Source organism: Catharus ustulatus, chromosome 11 (assembly GCF_009819885.2).
Source record: "Catharus ustulatus isolate bCatUst1 chromosome 11, bCatUst1.pri.v2, whole genome shotgun sequence".
Lineage (NCBI taxonomy): Eukaryota > Metazoa > Chordata > Aves > Passeriformes > Turdidae > Catharus > Catharus ustulatus.
In genome coordinates this window covers 14,637,879-14,650,911 of record NC_046231.1, presented here as the reverse complement: position 1 = coordinate 14,650,911, position 13,033 = coordinate 14,637,879, and the positions used below count along the sequence as shown (strand labels likewise).

The following is a 13,033-nucleotide window of genomic DNA, read 5'->3' as shown; positions in this document are numbered from 1 at the left end:
CACTCAGCAGTCCCCTGGGGCACAGAGCTTCTGGTGTCCCCACATCCCTCCCCAGCCACTCTTCCCAGTGTTTTGACAAACCCATTGAAGAAACAAAGGAATGAAAGATGGGCTGGGCTCAGGAATCGTCCTCCTCACTCAGTATCCAGCATGCCCACCTCAGCATTGCCTTTGAGATCCTGCAAAACCAGACAGGGAAGAGCCAGGGTGAGAAGAAACCCACACTGGGGCAGCTGGTGCTAAGGGTTAAGGCAGAGATCAGGACTCGCTATAGGGATGAGTCCCACTGCAGGAACAAGGGACAGCCACAAGTCCATGGCTGATATGGCACTGACCTGATAGATTGTACCTGCTGGCAGAGCTCAGGGCTTGGTGCCTCGTATTGGTACTGGGCTGGTGTCTCCATGAACTACAAAAGCAAAGGGGTGAGATGAGTCTGCTCCAGCCACAGCACCTGAGAGCCCAAGAACCCCAGGAAAACCACCTAGGATTGAGGTGTCTCTTCTTTTGATCTTCTTTTATCCAGATAGCTTGGAAGATGTTCCAGCAATCGTTTGTTCCCACCCAATTGTTCAGCTCAGGCTAAACTACATTTTCACCATCCCTGGAGGGATTTAAAGGCCTGTGGATGTGGTGCAGTGGTGGCTTGGCAGTGCTGGGGAATGGTTGGACTTACATCTCATGAGCCCTTTTCCAGCCTAAGTCATTACATGATCCCTTCATCATTCCCTCAGTGTTCCCAGCTCCTCCACCATCTACACGGATACCTGCATTCAACTTTGTATCCCCACCAGCCTGGTGAAGAAAGATCCTGGGGATGGACACCAGTGGTGTGGGGCACAAAGAGCCTCCCCAGGGACCCCCAGCCCTCAGGGGACCTCACAGCTGCTTCGTATTTACCGGCTCTGGAGCTCTGCACTGCTCTGGCTGCTCCGGCCTGGAGCTGGGCCCAGCTCTTGCAGGGGATGCTTGCTCTTCCTCCTCCTCCACTTTCTCCTCCTCCTCCTCTGACTCTTCCTCCTCCAGCTCCTTTCTACATTGCAGCCTTGTCTTCCTTCTGCTCTTTGCACCCCGTGGGCTCACGCGCTGCACTCTCTTGCCTGTGCCTCTCCCCCTGCCCTTCGAGGTGCTTGGGAGATGCTGCTGCCCACTGGAGTCCTGCTCATCTTCCTCCATCACCTTCCTCTTGGAACCCAGAGCCTTTCCTTCCTTTGTCCTGGCGTGAGCAAGTCCAGGCTTCAACGCATCTGGAGAGGAAGCTGTGGCACTGGAGCAGGCCTGCTCCCTGTGAGGAATCCTGCTGGGTGAGGATTGCAAGCTGCTGCTGGGCAAGACTGGAGAAAGAGTGGGGAGGGGGGCCTGAGAGCTCCTGGATCCCTGTGGGACTTGATCAGTGCACGGGGCATCACAGGCTGCCTCCACAGCTGATGCTGCCTCACTGGTGCTGATGTCCACCAGCCTGGGATTGTTGTAGGAGCAGAGCAGGGAGGGAGAGGAGGTCTGTACTGGATCTTCCTGGAGCAATCCCTCAGGAGATCCCTGGTTACACACTTCCAGCAGGTCAGTGGTGTTACTGTCAGCAGCCACATCTTTCTGGCTCTTTATGGAAGGGTCAGATTGAAAGGTCTTCTCTAGTAAGAGGAAAAGCATCATCAGTTTGAGCAAGGGGCTGGTGGTGGGATCTCTCCTGGTACACAGGAAAGAGTGTCAGGGCTGGAATGATACAGGTCCAGGGCTATGGGAACACCACAGGCTTTATGGCCAGGGGAAATCAAGCCAGCAGCCAGGGTGAGCTACACCCATTGAGAAGAGAGGAGCTGTCTCCTGCCAGGAAGGCAGGCTGGATGCCCTGGGACATAGGGACTCACCATCTGAAGGGCTTGGGGTCAAAGACAACGAAGGCATCCTGTTCCAGGGGTTGTCCAGGGATTCCTCCAAGCTATCTGACAAGGTCGGTGATGCAGTACCTGCAATGAAGAAGCTGGAGGGTTGATTTTGGCAAAGAAAGCAGCTGCCCATTCCCTGGGTCCCCTGTGCACAAGGTCTCCAAGAGAGACAGCCCCTGAGGGGAACCTTTTCCAGCCCAAAATGTGGTGTATTCCAGTGGACCCTTTCCAAGATCTCACAGCAGGCAGTGGAGAGGCAGACACTGCCCAGAGAGCAGGCAGCTATGAAGAAGGCCTTCTCCTACACCCTGCACTATCCAGGACAGTTCCTCACTGCAGCTCCTCCTCTACATGGACCTTCTGCAGACAATTCTGCAGCAAAGCTTGGTCACACCAAGCCTAGTAAGGTGACACAAACCCATCCTGGTGCTGAGCCAGAGCCAGTGAGGAGGAGGGCAAAGCAGGAGACTCATGCTCAGTGATGACATCAAAATCACTTCTTGCGCTCCCAACACAATCAACCAAAGCTGCAGCTTCAAGAAGCTGGGGGATTGGGACCACTCCCTGCCTGTTCAAGGCCTCCCAGACACCTGGCCAGTACCTCCTCCACTCAATCCAAGGAGATGGGCTGTGTCAACTGTAGAGGAAACTAAAGGCTGGATGGGATCTGGAGCGTTCATAGGAGGCCATGAGGACGATCCAAGGGCTGGAGCACCTCTGCTATGGAGACAGGCTGAGAGAGTTGGGGTTATTCAGCTTGGAGAATAGAAAGCTCTGGGGAGACCTAAGAGAACCTCCCTAAAGAGGCTCCAGAAGAGCCAGAGAAGGACTTTAGACAAGCCCATGGAGTGCCAGGATAAAGGGGAATGGCTTCACACTGACAGAAAGCAGGGTTAGCTTAGATACTTGTAAGAAATTCTTCCTGTGAGGGAGGCCCTGGCAAAGGTAGCCCAGTGAAGCTGTGGCTGCCCCAACCCTGGAAGTGTTCAAGGCTAAGCTGGACAGGGCTTGGAGCAACTAGTGTAGTGGCAGGGATTAGGGATAGATAGTCTTTAAGATCCCTTCCAACACAAATCTTTCTAGAATGTGGAGATCCTGCTACTCACAGCTGCTTTGGGATACAACACTGGGGTCTCCTGGCACTGTCCTGTCATCACTACTTTTTATAGAAGCTGCTTGGCTTGTATCTGCAATGAAAGGGGCACTGTTGGCCATATTCCCAGCCTGTACCCAGAGGTACACCCAGAGCAGAGGAACTCTTCTCCCCACCCTAGGGAGCCTCTCATTTCACATGCCTGGGTGCTGCACTGCCTACCTGCATACCCTGCAGATGCTGCCTCGGAAGAATCGCAAACACCTCCCTCCTCCTCAGCAGGGATCACCAGGGCGCTGACTGGGACCATGAAAACTTCCACACCCTGCTGCAATGAGACACATGACAGGGTTTTTGCTGGGCAGTCCTTCTCCAGATGCAGGAGCCCACCTGTACCTGCCAACCCAACACCATCTCCCTCCCCAGAAAACCTCCAGCTCTGCCCACTGTCCTTCCTCTTCCTTCTCCCACCCACCAAGCCATCACAGCCCTGTCTCAGACGGTCCCAGCAGACAGACTGACCTCCTTCTTGCGCTCTGCCTCCCACTGGGTGATGGGAACCTTGTCCTCCGCTGTCACTGGCTTCTCCTTTGATTTCCCTAAATCCAAGCATTCCTCGGCATTTTCCTTCAAAATCTCCAGCTGGTTCTGTCCTATGGCATCAATCAGCTGGGAGACAGAGGGCTCTGGAGCAAGAACACACAGACTGATCAGCAGAGGAGACAGCTGAACTCAGGCAAGCCTCACTTGCAAACACTTTTACACTGCTTGGTGACTGTCATGACACTGAAACCTGTCAAACACCCAAAATTCTGTATTTTCCTTTGCTTCTAGAAATCTTTCCTTTCTTCACACATCCTAGACCAGCAGCATGAGCACAAGCATTCAATATCCCACTCTGCTTTAGCTGTCAGCATTATCTCTTCCTGCTTTGGGCTTAGGACCATGAGATCTGACCAGGTTTGTGCCATCTCTGCCTAACAAGCAGAGGAAACACGGGGCCCCCACAGGCAGAGCATTGCAGACCCCCCAGAACCCTTTACCTGAGCTGGGAGCGTTCCTCACAGCAAGATTCCTCCTGTAATGACCAAGGAGAAGACAAAGCCAGGTTAGGGCTGGGACATACACTTCTCTTGGTCACAGATCAAGCACCCTGGATTGGAAGAAGCAGCTTGTGAAAGTAGTGGATCCCCCACTGGGTGCTGACCTGGCCACATGCTCAGTATGCCATGAATAGCCATCAGGGAGCCTCACCCCTGGAGATGGACTGATGGAAGGCCCTCAGGATCTCCAGTATTAGATCTCCAAGGATGAAGAATGAGCTGTGCAGGGCTCACCCACGCAGCTGTGCTGCCCACCACTGGCAGGAACAAGCTCCTCACAGGTGTTTCCTCCCAGCTCAGAGGAAGAGGCTGGCAATGTGCCACCACAACTTCATTTTTCATGGTTACTCAACTCTGTCACATTCCAGAGCAAGGAATCACACAGGTTAATCAGGAGCTGCCATAATCTGTGCCAGCCCTTGCCAGCCTGCTCTAACCCCAGTCTGAGGTTGCACACTCTCAGGGTGCATGGATATATCCCTCAGCTCCATACTTACAGCCAGAGCTCCTTTATCTTCATCAGCACAGAGGGGTCCTGGTTCCTACAGCAAGAGAGAAGCCAGTTACTGATTCCCTCCAAATCCCCATCTCCCTTCTCCCTTGCTTTGGAGACAATCCCCAAAAGGGACTGCCACAAGCAGGTGACATCAGGATTCCAAGGGTCAGTGCTGCTGTGGGGAAGATGAAGAAGGCCCCCTGAGCACAGCCCCCACCCACTTATCCCATGGACCATACCCATCAGATGATTCCATCCTCTGCCTCTGCATGGGCAGCACGATGAACTGCTGGGCAGTGAGGTAAAACTCGCAGTCCTCCTGTGGAGAGGACAGAGCCTGTGAGGCACCTCTGAGCCCCACCTCTGCTCCTGCCTCCCCTGGGGCCACCCAGCACTCCCACCCCAGCTCTGTCACCAGCCCTCCAGACTAAGAGAAGGTCCCCTCAAAAAGGACAACCCCCCTTTAAAGAGGAGTTTGTACCTTCCTGCACAGCTCTGCAAGAGCCACATGCCAGGGTGGGCCAGCCCAGGGGAGTCCCTGCAAGGGGACAGTGGACTGCTCTGCCACCAGCCCAGGCCTTCTGCAGCTGCCCAACAGGCAGAGGTGACAGCCTGGTGACCCTGGGAAAGATGCACCCCATCCCCAGCAAGGGCTCATCCCTGCCCAGGTCAGCTGCCACAGACCCTACAGGAGCTGCAGATGAAAATGAAAGGCCACCCATCACCTGCCTTCAGCTCCTGGGAGCAGCTGGAAGCAGGCAAGAGTGCAGGAAGCACAGCAAGGTAAAGGAACAGGCTGCTTCCACTCCTCAGAGCACTTACCAGCCTGGCCTCATCCTGGAAACACACCGTGTACTTCTGCAGGACGATAATTCTGCAATTAAGGCTGGAAAGCCTGAGCTGCAGGTGAGCACTGGAAAAGGAGCAGAGCAGGAATGCCTTGAAGAACGGAGCTGGACCTTCCCTAAAACACAGTGGGGCTCCCACAAAAGCTCTGCTAACCACACATGGGCATTCTGGAACACGGCTCAGCATGAGCAGCAGGCACCAAGGCTCCTTATTCCTTAGTAATTCCTGCCTAAGTGCAGCTTCTTCCTGCTGCTTATCCTTGGCTCTGCTACCAGCACCCCAACAGTTTAAGGGTGTCCAAATAGGGAAATGGAGGAAAGCACTGAAGGAGCAGCCCAGGCTACCATGGTTAATGCTCTGGCTCCTTCCACAAAACCTAAGGGCTCTACAGTCCCTTCTACTGGCATCACAGCTTCTGTCACGGATCCCTGCCCATCCCAACCAGCAGACACTGGAGCAAAGGCATTCCAGCTTTCTTAGCAGCTCTTTCACCCCAGCTTCCCACTCTGAGGTTGCTTTAGCTTAACACAACCTGAAAAAAGACCAGGTAGGAGCCCCAGCTCCTCACAGCAGCTGTGGAGAACTGCTGTCCCAGCCATGCCAAGCCAGGGTGGAACCCACTTTTCCTCTGCCTGCAGAGCTTCGGGTGTAATGACCACACGGATGTAGCAGGATCCATCAGAGACCTGAACCACAGCGTCTTGGAGGACCCCAGGCTGGCCAGGAGCAGTTGAGTCACTCAAGACCTGTAAAGAGATTGGAGAGGGAAAAAAAAAGAACTCTTACACATAAACGTGGAACAAGTTTCACAGGAAGATAGTCAGGACTCCAAGTTCTTCCTCCACAAAAAAAATTTAAAATCAGAGACGTTGAGAGCTGCACATCCACAACCACCAAACTGGGAACCACTGCACACTTTCCAGAATTTAGATTTCAAAGACTTTGGGACCACTTTGGGACAGTCCCTCTGGGTACCTACCCGCACCACCTGTCCAGCCAGGAAATTCTCACGCTCATCCAGGTGCTCGTAATTCACCAAGAGGTCAGCAATCCATGGCTCCAGGACATAGAGCTTGGGAGAAGGCACATTCTTGTCCACACACACAAGACTACATGAGAAGAGACAATACACCAAGCTATAAGCAGTGCTCCATCACCCTGGGAAGGGTTTGGCACCCTAAGCACAGCCACAAATCCAGGAGATTGCTCAAATCCACCCAAATGCACCCACTTCTCTGCAAGGACCCATCCTAAGGGCATTGTTCTGAGGAAGTCACGCTGCTGGGGGCACACAGGTCCTGCTGCATCCTGCTCAGACAGTGGAGGAGGACACTCGAAGCTCTGGAGTGTGTTCGGCCTTCTGCAAATCTCCCACACAGGACAGGACATTTATTTCTACCTCTTTCCATGTAGTTTATTATCACCCTGTAACTATTTTCCTGGGGCCGAGTCTTAACTACAACTGCCTGAACCGTGAAAGGGAGAACTGGGGACAGACAGGGCTGGGACACACACGGTTGGGGACAGGTAAGAGTTGGGCACAGGCAGGGGCAGAGGACAAGCAGGGACTGAGGACAGGCAGGGTTGGGACAGGCAGGGGCTGGGGACATGCAGGGGTTGGGATAGGCTGGGGACAGGTAAAGGCTGGGATAGGCAGGGGATGGGGATAGCCAGGGGCTGGGCCAGGCGGGGTTGGGGCCAGGCGGGGGCTGAGGGCAGGCAGGGCTAATCCCCCTCCCGGCCCCCCTCACCGCTCCCCCGCCGCCAGCCCCGGGCTCGCCCCGCCCGGCGGAGCGGCCGCTGCCGCCATGGCCGCGGGGCCCGGAACAGGAAACGGCGCCCGGGAGCGTCACTTCCGGGGCGGGGCGGGGCTGAGGGCCGGGGCGGGGCTGAGGGGCCGGGGCGGAGCTGAGGGGCCGGGGCGGGGCTGAGGGGCCGGAGCGGGGCTGAGGGGCCGGGGCGGGGCTGAGGGGCCGGGGCGGGGCTGAGGGGCCGGGGCGGGGCTGAGGGGCCGGGGCGGGGCGGGCCCGGAACCGCCGGCTGGGCCCGGAACCGCCGGCTGGGCCCGGAACCGCCGGCTGGGCCCGGAACCGCCGGCTGGGCCCGGAACCGCCGGCGCGGGGGTCGAGCCCGGCTCCCGACCCTCCCCATCCCCACCCCAGCCCTCCATCTCACCCCCAATTCCCATCCTTATGCCCCACCCTATCCCTGTGCCTTACCCCGGCGCTCTTACTGGGCATAGGCGTCGCTTTGTAGAAGTGAAGGATCTGAGGCGATCTTGGAGGATTTTCCAGTGCATGAAGAGGTTACAGGAGAGCTGGAGAGGGACTTTGGACAACGCCATGGAATGATAGGATAAGGAGGAATGGCTTCAAATTGGAAAAAAAAAAAAAAGGCAAGTTTAGATTAGATATGAGGAAGAAATTCTTCCCTGTAGCGGGGTGGATCACTGTCATAGGTTGCCCAGAGCACCCATGGCAGGGTGTTGGAATAACCTGTCATTCCAGGATTCTCTATGTTTTGGCCAACTCTCTAGTACAGTTTGCAATTCAGTGGTTCACACATGATACCAAACCATCCCTGGAACTCTACCTTGTTTTTACGTTCTTTCCTTTAGTTTTGGCTCCAGCTCCAGGTAGTCCCAGGGTCTCCCCAGATGGTTGCCCTTGGGAAGAAGCATCCTGCCACAGCAGCCTTGCCCATCCTTTGTCTCATCTTAGGTTTTTAAAGCCAGTTGGTGAAATCTGCCAGGCGACCTGGGAAATGTTCTGGCTGAGGAGATGGCAAATTCCTCCCCTCACCCAGTTCAGTTGTGACTTGGGGCATTCAGTTGCTTTTCATCCCCATGCCGGAGGCTGTGATTCCACGAGTGGACTGATGCTGAGGGAAATGGGCACAGCAAGATGGAGATAATTGTCACTGCATTTGGTTTGCATGGCCAGGTTCTGAGGGGGGGAGGTAGGAAGGACCTTCAGGGGTAACTTCTGTGGCAAGTGCAGACAGCTCCAGGATGGACGTGGTTTTGGCCAAGGCCGAACACTTCGGCCACGGTGGTAACACTTCTGTGATAACATATTTAAGAAGAAAACAATAAAGTTGCTGTGCAGTTGTAATTGCAGCCAGAGAAGAGTGGAATGAGAATATGTAGGGGAATAGCTCTGCAGACACCAAGGTCAGTGCAGGAGGAGGGGGAGGAGGTGCTGTTGCAGCCCGTAGTGCAGACCATGGTGAGGCAGCCATTCCCCTGAAGCCCATGGAGGGCATGGGAATGCAGAGATCCACCTGCAGCCCCCGGAGGAGCCCATGCTGGAGCAGGTGGATACCTGAGGAGAGGCTGTAAACCCATAGGAAACCCGTGCTGGAGCTGGGTCCTGGCAGGAACCTGCAGACCCCTGGAGAGAGGAGCCCATGCTGAAGCAGGTTTCCCAGTAGGACTTGTGACCCTGTGGAGGACCCGAGCTGGAGAAAGCTGTGCCTGAGGGAGTGCACCCCATGGAAGAGTGCTCCATGTTCCAGCAGTTTGTGGACAACTGTTGCCCATGAGATGGGCTCATGTTGAAGAAGTTAATGGAGAACTGTCTCCCTGAGGAGGGACCCCATGGTGCAGCAGAGGAAGGACTCCAACTCTTCTCCCTGAGTAACAGCAGGGAACACATGTGATGAACTGACCATAACCCCCATTCCCCGCCTCTCTGCACTGCTGAGCAGGAGCAGGTAGAGCTGGGAAGAAGGGAATGGTGGAGGGAAGGTATTTTTAAGATTTATCTTACTTCTCATTATCCTGCTCTGATTTTGTTTGTAACAAATTCAGTTAATATCCCCAGTTTGAGTCTGTTTTGCCTCTGACGGTATTTGGTGAGTGATCTCTCCTGGACCTTATCTCAACTCATGAACCTTTGTTATATTTTTTCTCTGCCCTATCCAGTTGCAGAGGGAGGTGATAGAGTGGCTTTGGTGGATGCCAGGCATCCAGCCAGGGTCAATTCACCACACACACAGTAGAGCAGGTGGCAGGGTTTGCTGTTACAGATTTATTTGGAAAGGTTGCATTTGGATGAAGGTCCTTGCATTCACATCTCCAGCTGGAGCAGGAAAGGTTCCACAAGCTTATGCTCCCTTAGTCCTGCTCAATCACATGCCATATAAGTGGTTATTAATTACTTCAAACTTCAAACACAACACCTCTGAACTGTCTTAAATGTGTACATCCCACTGTTGCAAATGGTCTGTGCAGTTTGGATGGTGCTGCAGCTGGAACCAGCTGGGGAGGCCATGGGATCATAGAATCAGAGAATCATTTAGATTGAAAAAGACCGCTAAGAACACCAAGTTCAATCCATCCATCACCCACTGGATGCTCAGACCCTCCTTGCAGGGTGGGGGCACATGGAAACCTGCAGGTCATGGTTCTGATTGACTTCAGGTGCAACAGGAGCTCCTGGGGGATGATTCTATAATCCAGTGATCCTCAGGCCTATCCTGAGGCTCCTGAATCCACCAGTCAGATGCTTCCTTGGGAGTTCAGTCCATCAGTTTGTTCAGCCTCTACTGCAGGAAAGAGCTGGGGGGTACCTGGACCACCCTGGGGCTGGATGTTCACCTGCAGTGCATGTGCCTGTGCACAGTCCTGGCTCCCAGCCACACCAAAGTCACACCAGGGGCAAAGCTGAATTTTATCCCAGAGCCATAGTTTGAGCTGGAAGGGACATTAAAGACCATCTAGTTCCAACCTCCCTGCACAAGAAGGGACACCTTACACTAGACCAGGTTGCTCAGAAACCCATGCAGCCTGTCCATGAACACTTCCAGGGATGAGGTAGGGATTACCCTTCCATCACACTGAAATATTAAATATTAGAGCAGAGTCTGAGGAAAGGGGTCACTCTTGAGGGTTTTTCCCAGCAGTCCTGGAGGGTTTCTCAGCCTGTTCTTGTAGCCAAGGAACACTTGTCTGTCCTGGCTGCTCTATCCCCAAGTCCTCAAGGGGCATTCACCTGTCCTGACAGCTCCATCCTCACCCCTGGCTTTGGCATTGCACAAACTGAGGCCAGCAAACTGCACCGTGCAGCGTCAGTGAGCCCAGCCTCGCCTGCCTGACCTTGGGCAAGGGGAGGGACAGGCCTGGGATCCCAAGAGGGAGGGAGGTGGTGGGAGAGAGTGTCGCAGCGCAAGGACAGGGATAGTGCTGGCCCTGAAAACCAAAAGGCTCAGGTTTGGTAGAGCAGGGAAGGTACATAAAGCAGCACTCCAGACACCTAGCCCAGGGCATTCCCTGCCTGGGCAGGACACTTGGCTCCCTTTGTGTCATTCCACAGCCAGCAGGAAAAGTGGATCATGGGTATGGACTAGAGCCAAGAGATTGAGGTACAGGCAGAGAATTTCTGAGAGCCAGGAGCTGATGCAAGTCCTCATGGGAACATGCGAGATAACCAAGTAGCAAAAGGCACCGGCACAGTCCAGGGTAGAGCAGTGCAGCCACAACCAGAGCAGCATGGCAGGGCTCAGTGTCCGCTCCGTTCTGGTGACTGGGGCCAACCGAGGCATCGGCCTGGGGCTCGTCCAGCATTTCCTGAGGATGCCAAAACCACCACAGTGGATCTTTGCAGGCTGTCGGGACCCCAAGGGACAGAGAGCACAGGTGAGGCTGGGCAGTGGGAGACTTGATCAGGAATGGTATTTGCAAGGGGCTGGAACTGCAGTAAAGTACCTGCAGCACAGGTCAGCTGGCTTGGGACTCCATAGGACCAGTTGTGAATGGGATACGTGGAAGGGGAGAATGGCACACAATGTATAGAAAGCACAGAAACCCATGTGATGTGGCATCTGGAGCAGGTGCTGGACATAAAGTGTTGCAGGGACAGAGATGGAGTGGCACAGGCTTTGCTTGGGAAAGGCTGAGTCTCTGCACAGCCCCTCCAGCCTCTCCCTGCCTACACACTGCCCTCTCTTTCAGGAGTTACAGAATTTGGCCTCCAAGCACTCCAACATCATCATCATCCCGCTCGGTAGGTGCCCCAACGTGGGGATGCTTTGCCCCAGTCCCTCTGGCAAGTGCCCAGGCTGGGCACACCCTGGCAGCCCCTGCTGGGAGGGAGCTGTGCCAACGGGCTGGTGCCTGCAGGGCCATCGGGCACTGCCACCTCTGGGGGCACAGAGGGGACTCCACCATGGAGACACAGGCTCTGACCTCCCCTGTGTTGGCTCTGCAGAAGTTGCCAACCCTGCCAGCATCAAGGCAGCTGCAGCCAAGGTTGGGGAGCACCTGGGGGGCTCTGGCCTGAACCTCCTCATCAACAATGCTGGACTTCTGAAAGTGAGAACTCTTGATACTGAGACATTGGAGGACATGAGTGAGGTTTACACCACCAACACAATTGGGCCCCTGCTGATGGCCCAGGTGAGACCCTCACCCAAGTTGGGCTGTCCTGGGGGAGCATGAAGGGCTGGTGGGAGGGCCTCCTGCCTCCACTCCAGTTACCAATGGGCTCTCAGTGGATGTGAAGCTCATAGAGCCATAGGCTGGAGCTCAGGAGCTGGAACCTCGCAGGGAAGAGGAGGGAGGATGACCTAGTGCTGGTGTCAGTGTTCCTCACTGGTGGAAGGAGCTCCTTCCCTGCCCTGAGTTGTGTCTCTGTGTGCTCCTGTCCCCTCTATCTCCACATAGGGTTTTCTGCCCCTGCTGAAGAAGGCTGCCCAGGGGAGCCCCAGCTCAGGGCTGAGCTGCAGCAAGGCTGCCATTGTCAACATGTCCAGCATTGGTGGCTCCATCGGTTCTTTCTTTGGTTGGGAATTGATGCAAGGCACCTCATACCGCTGCAGCAAGGTACTGTCACACCTTTGCTTTCCCTGCCCTGCCCAGTCGTGGGTCCCCTTGCAGCCTCCACTTCTCTCACCACCATCCCCTCCCTGTGTCCCCACAGGCTGCTCTGAACATGCTGAGCAAGTGCCAGTCCCTGGCATACAAGGAGCACGGCATCCTCTGCGTCGCTCTCCACCCCGGCTGGGTGCAAACTGACATGGGCGCTGCTGCCGGACACCCGGTAAGAATTTCATGGGGGCAGGTGCTGATTTTCCATGCGTGGGAGTTGCTGCCCTGAGCCCCAGCCCAGGGCTTCCCTGCCAGCCCAATCACTGCTGGGGCAGCTCCCCCTGTCCTGATTCTGGGTGCTGGGCATCTCCATCTCCTCAGTTCTCGTCTCAGTCCCTGCCCCTGGGGTTGTCAACTTTGCCCTGGAGTGCTCTTTCCCCTTTGCCCTGGAGTCACTTTTTCCCCTCTGCCCTGGAGCAGCTCTTTCCCCTGGCTCCAGCTGCTCCAGGGCCCTCAGCCAGGCCTTGGGCATGGTGTGCCTCTCCCTCTCTGCCCCACAGCCCCCTACGACAGTGGATGACAGCGTGCAAGGGATGCTGAAGGTCCTCTCCTCCCTCTCTGAGAAGGAGACCGGCGCCTTCCTGGACTGGGAAGGGAAGGTCATACCCTGGTGAGACACCACTTCAGGATCCTGAGAGCAGGACCCTGTGCCACTGCTCCTATGCTTCTCATATCCTCAATAAACTCCTGCCGAGAGCCTCCAGCTCTGTTGAGGATTGCCAGCTCATGGATGGCCCC

The 13,033-nt window shown here is 55.4% G+C and overlaps 2 protein-coding genes across 3 annotated transcripts; one reads left to right on the top strand and one right to left on the bottom strand.

Moving 5' to 3' along the window:
- Window positions 1–64: 64 nt before the first annotated feature.
- Window positions 65–7,237, bottom strand: LOC117001343. Its single transcript, XM_033069631.1, has 15 exons — window positions 7,179–7,237; window positions 6,407–6,536; window positions 6,049–6,173; window positions 5,401–5,491; window positions 4,818–4,897; window positions 4,580–4,624; window positions 4,023–4,057; window positions 3,502–3,665; window positions 3,202–3,307; window positions 2,993–3,073; window positions 2,488–2,619; window positions 1,869–1,967; window positions 901–1,631; window positions 336–409; window positions 65–179 (listed from the first exon to the last, which is right to left on the bottom strand). Exons 1-15 carry the CDS (start codon window positions 7,235–7,237, stop codon window positions 119–121), a joined length of 2,013 nt encoding a protein of 670 aa, XP_032925522.1. The 3' UTR covers window positions 65–118.
- A 271-nt stretch (window positions 7,238–7,508) lies between these two features.
- On the top strand, window positions 7,509–12,998 carry LOC117001357 (C-factor-like). 2 transcript variants are annotated; one of them, XM_033069649.1, is made up of 7 exons: window positions 7,509–9,175; window positions 10,743–11,065; window positions 11,381–11,432; window positions 11,637–11,824; window positions 12,092–12,250; window positions 12,348–12,467; window positions 12,796–12,998. In XM_033069649.1, exons 2-7 carry the CDS (start codon window positions 10,919–10,921, stop codon window positions 12,907–12,909), a joined length of 780 nt encoding a protein of 259 aa, XP_032925540.1. In that variant the 5' UTR covers window positions 7,509–9,175; window positions 10,743–10,918; the 3' UTR covers window positions 12,910–12,998. The 2 variants fall into 2 exon arrangements, with proteins under 2 accessions (XP_032925540.1, XP_032925539.1); XM_033069648.1 differs by having other exon boundaries at window positions 7,509–11,065.
- The last annotated feature ends 35 nt before the right edge of the window (window positions 12,999–13,033 follow it).

Coding starts and splice junctions, on each gene's coding strand:
- LOC117001357 (XM_033069649.1), top strand. CDS start 10,919: ATGGCAGGGCTCAGTGTCCGCTCCGTTCTGGTGACTGGGGCCAACCGA. Junction 12,251..12,347: donor CCTCATACCGCTGCAGCAAG/GTACTGTCACAC, acceptor GTGTCCCCACAG/GCTGCTCTGAACATGCTGAG. Junction 12,468..12,795: donor GCGCTGCTGCCGGACACCCG/GTAAGAATTTCA, acceptor TCTGCCCCACAG/CCCCCTACGACAGTGGATGA.
- LOC117001343 (XM_033069631.1), bottom strand. CDS start 7,237: ATGGCGGCAGCGGCCGCTCCGCCGGGCGGGGCGAGCCCGGGGCTGGCG. Junction 3,074..3,201: donor AGCATCTGCAGGGTATGCAG/GTAGGCAGTGCA, acceptor CTTTCATTGCAG/ATACAAGCCAAGCAGCTTCT. Junction 180..335: donor CAGCAGGTACAATCTATCAG/GTCAGTGCCATA, acceptor CTGGTTTTGCAG/GATCTCAAAGGCAATGCTGA.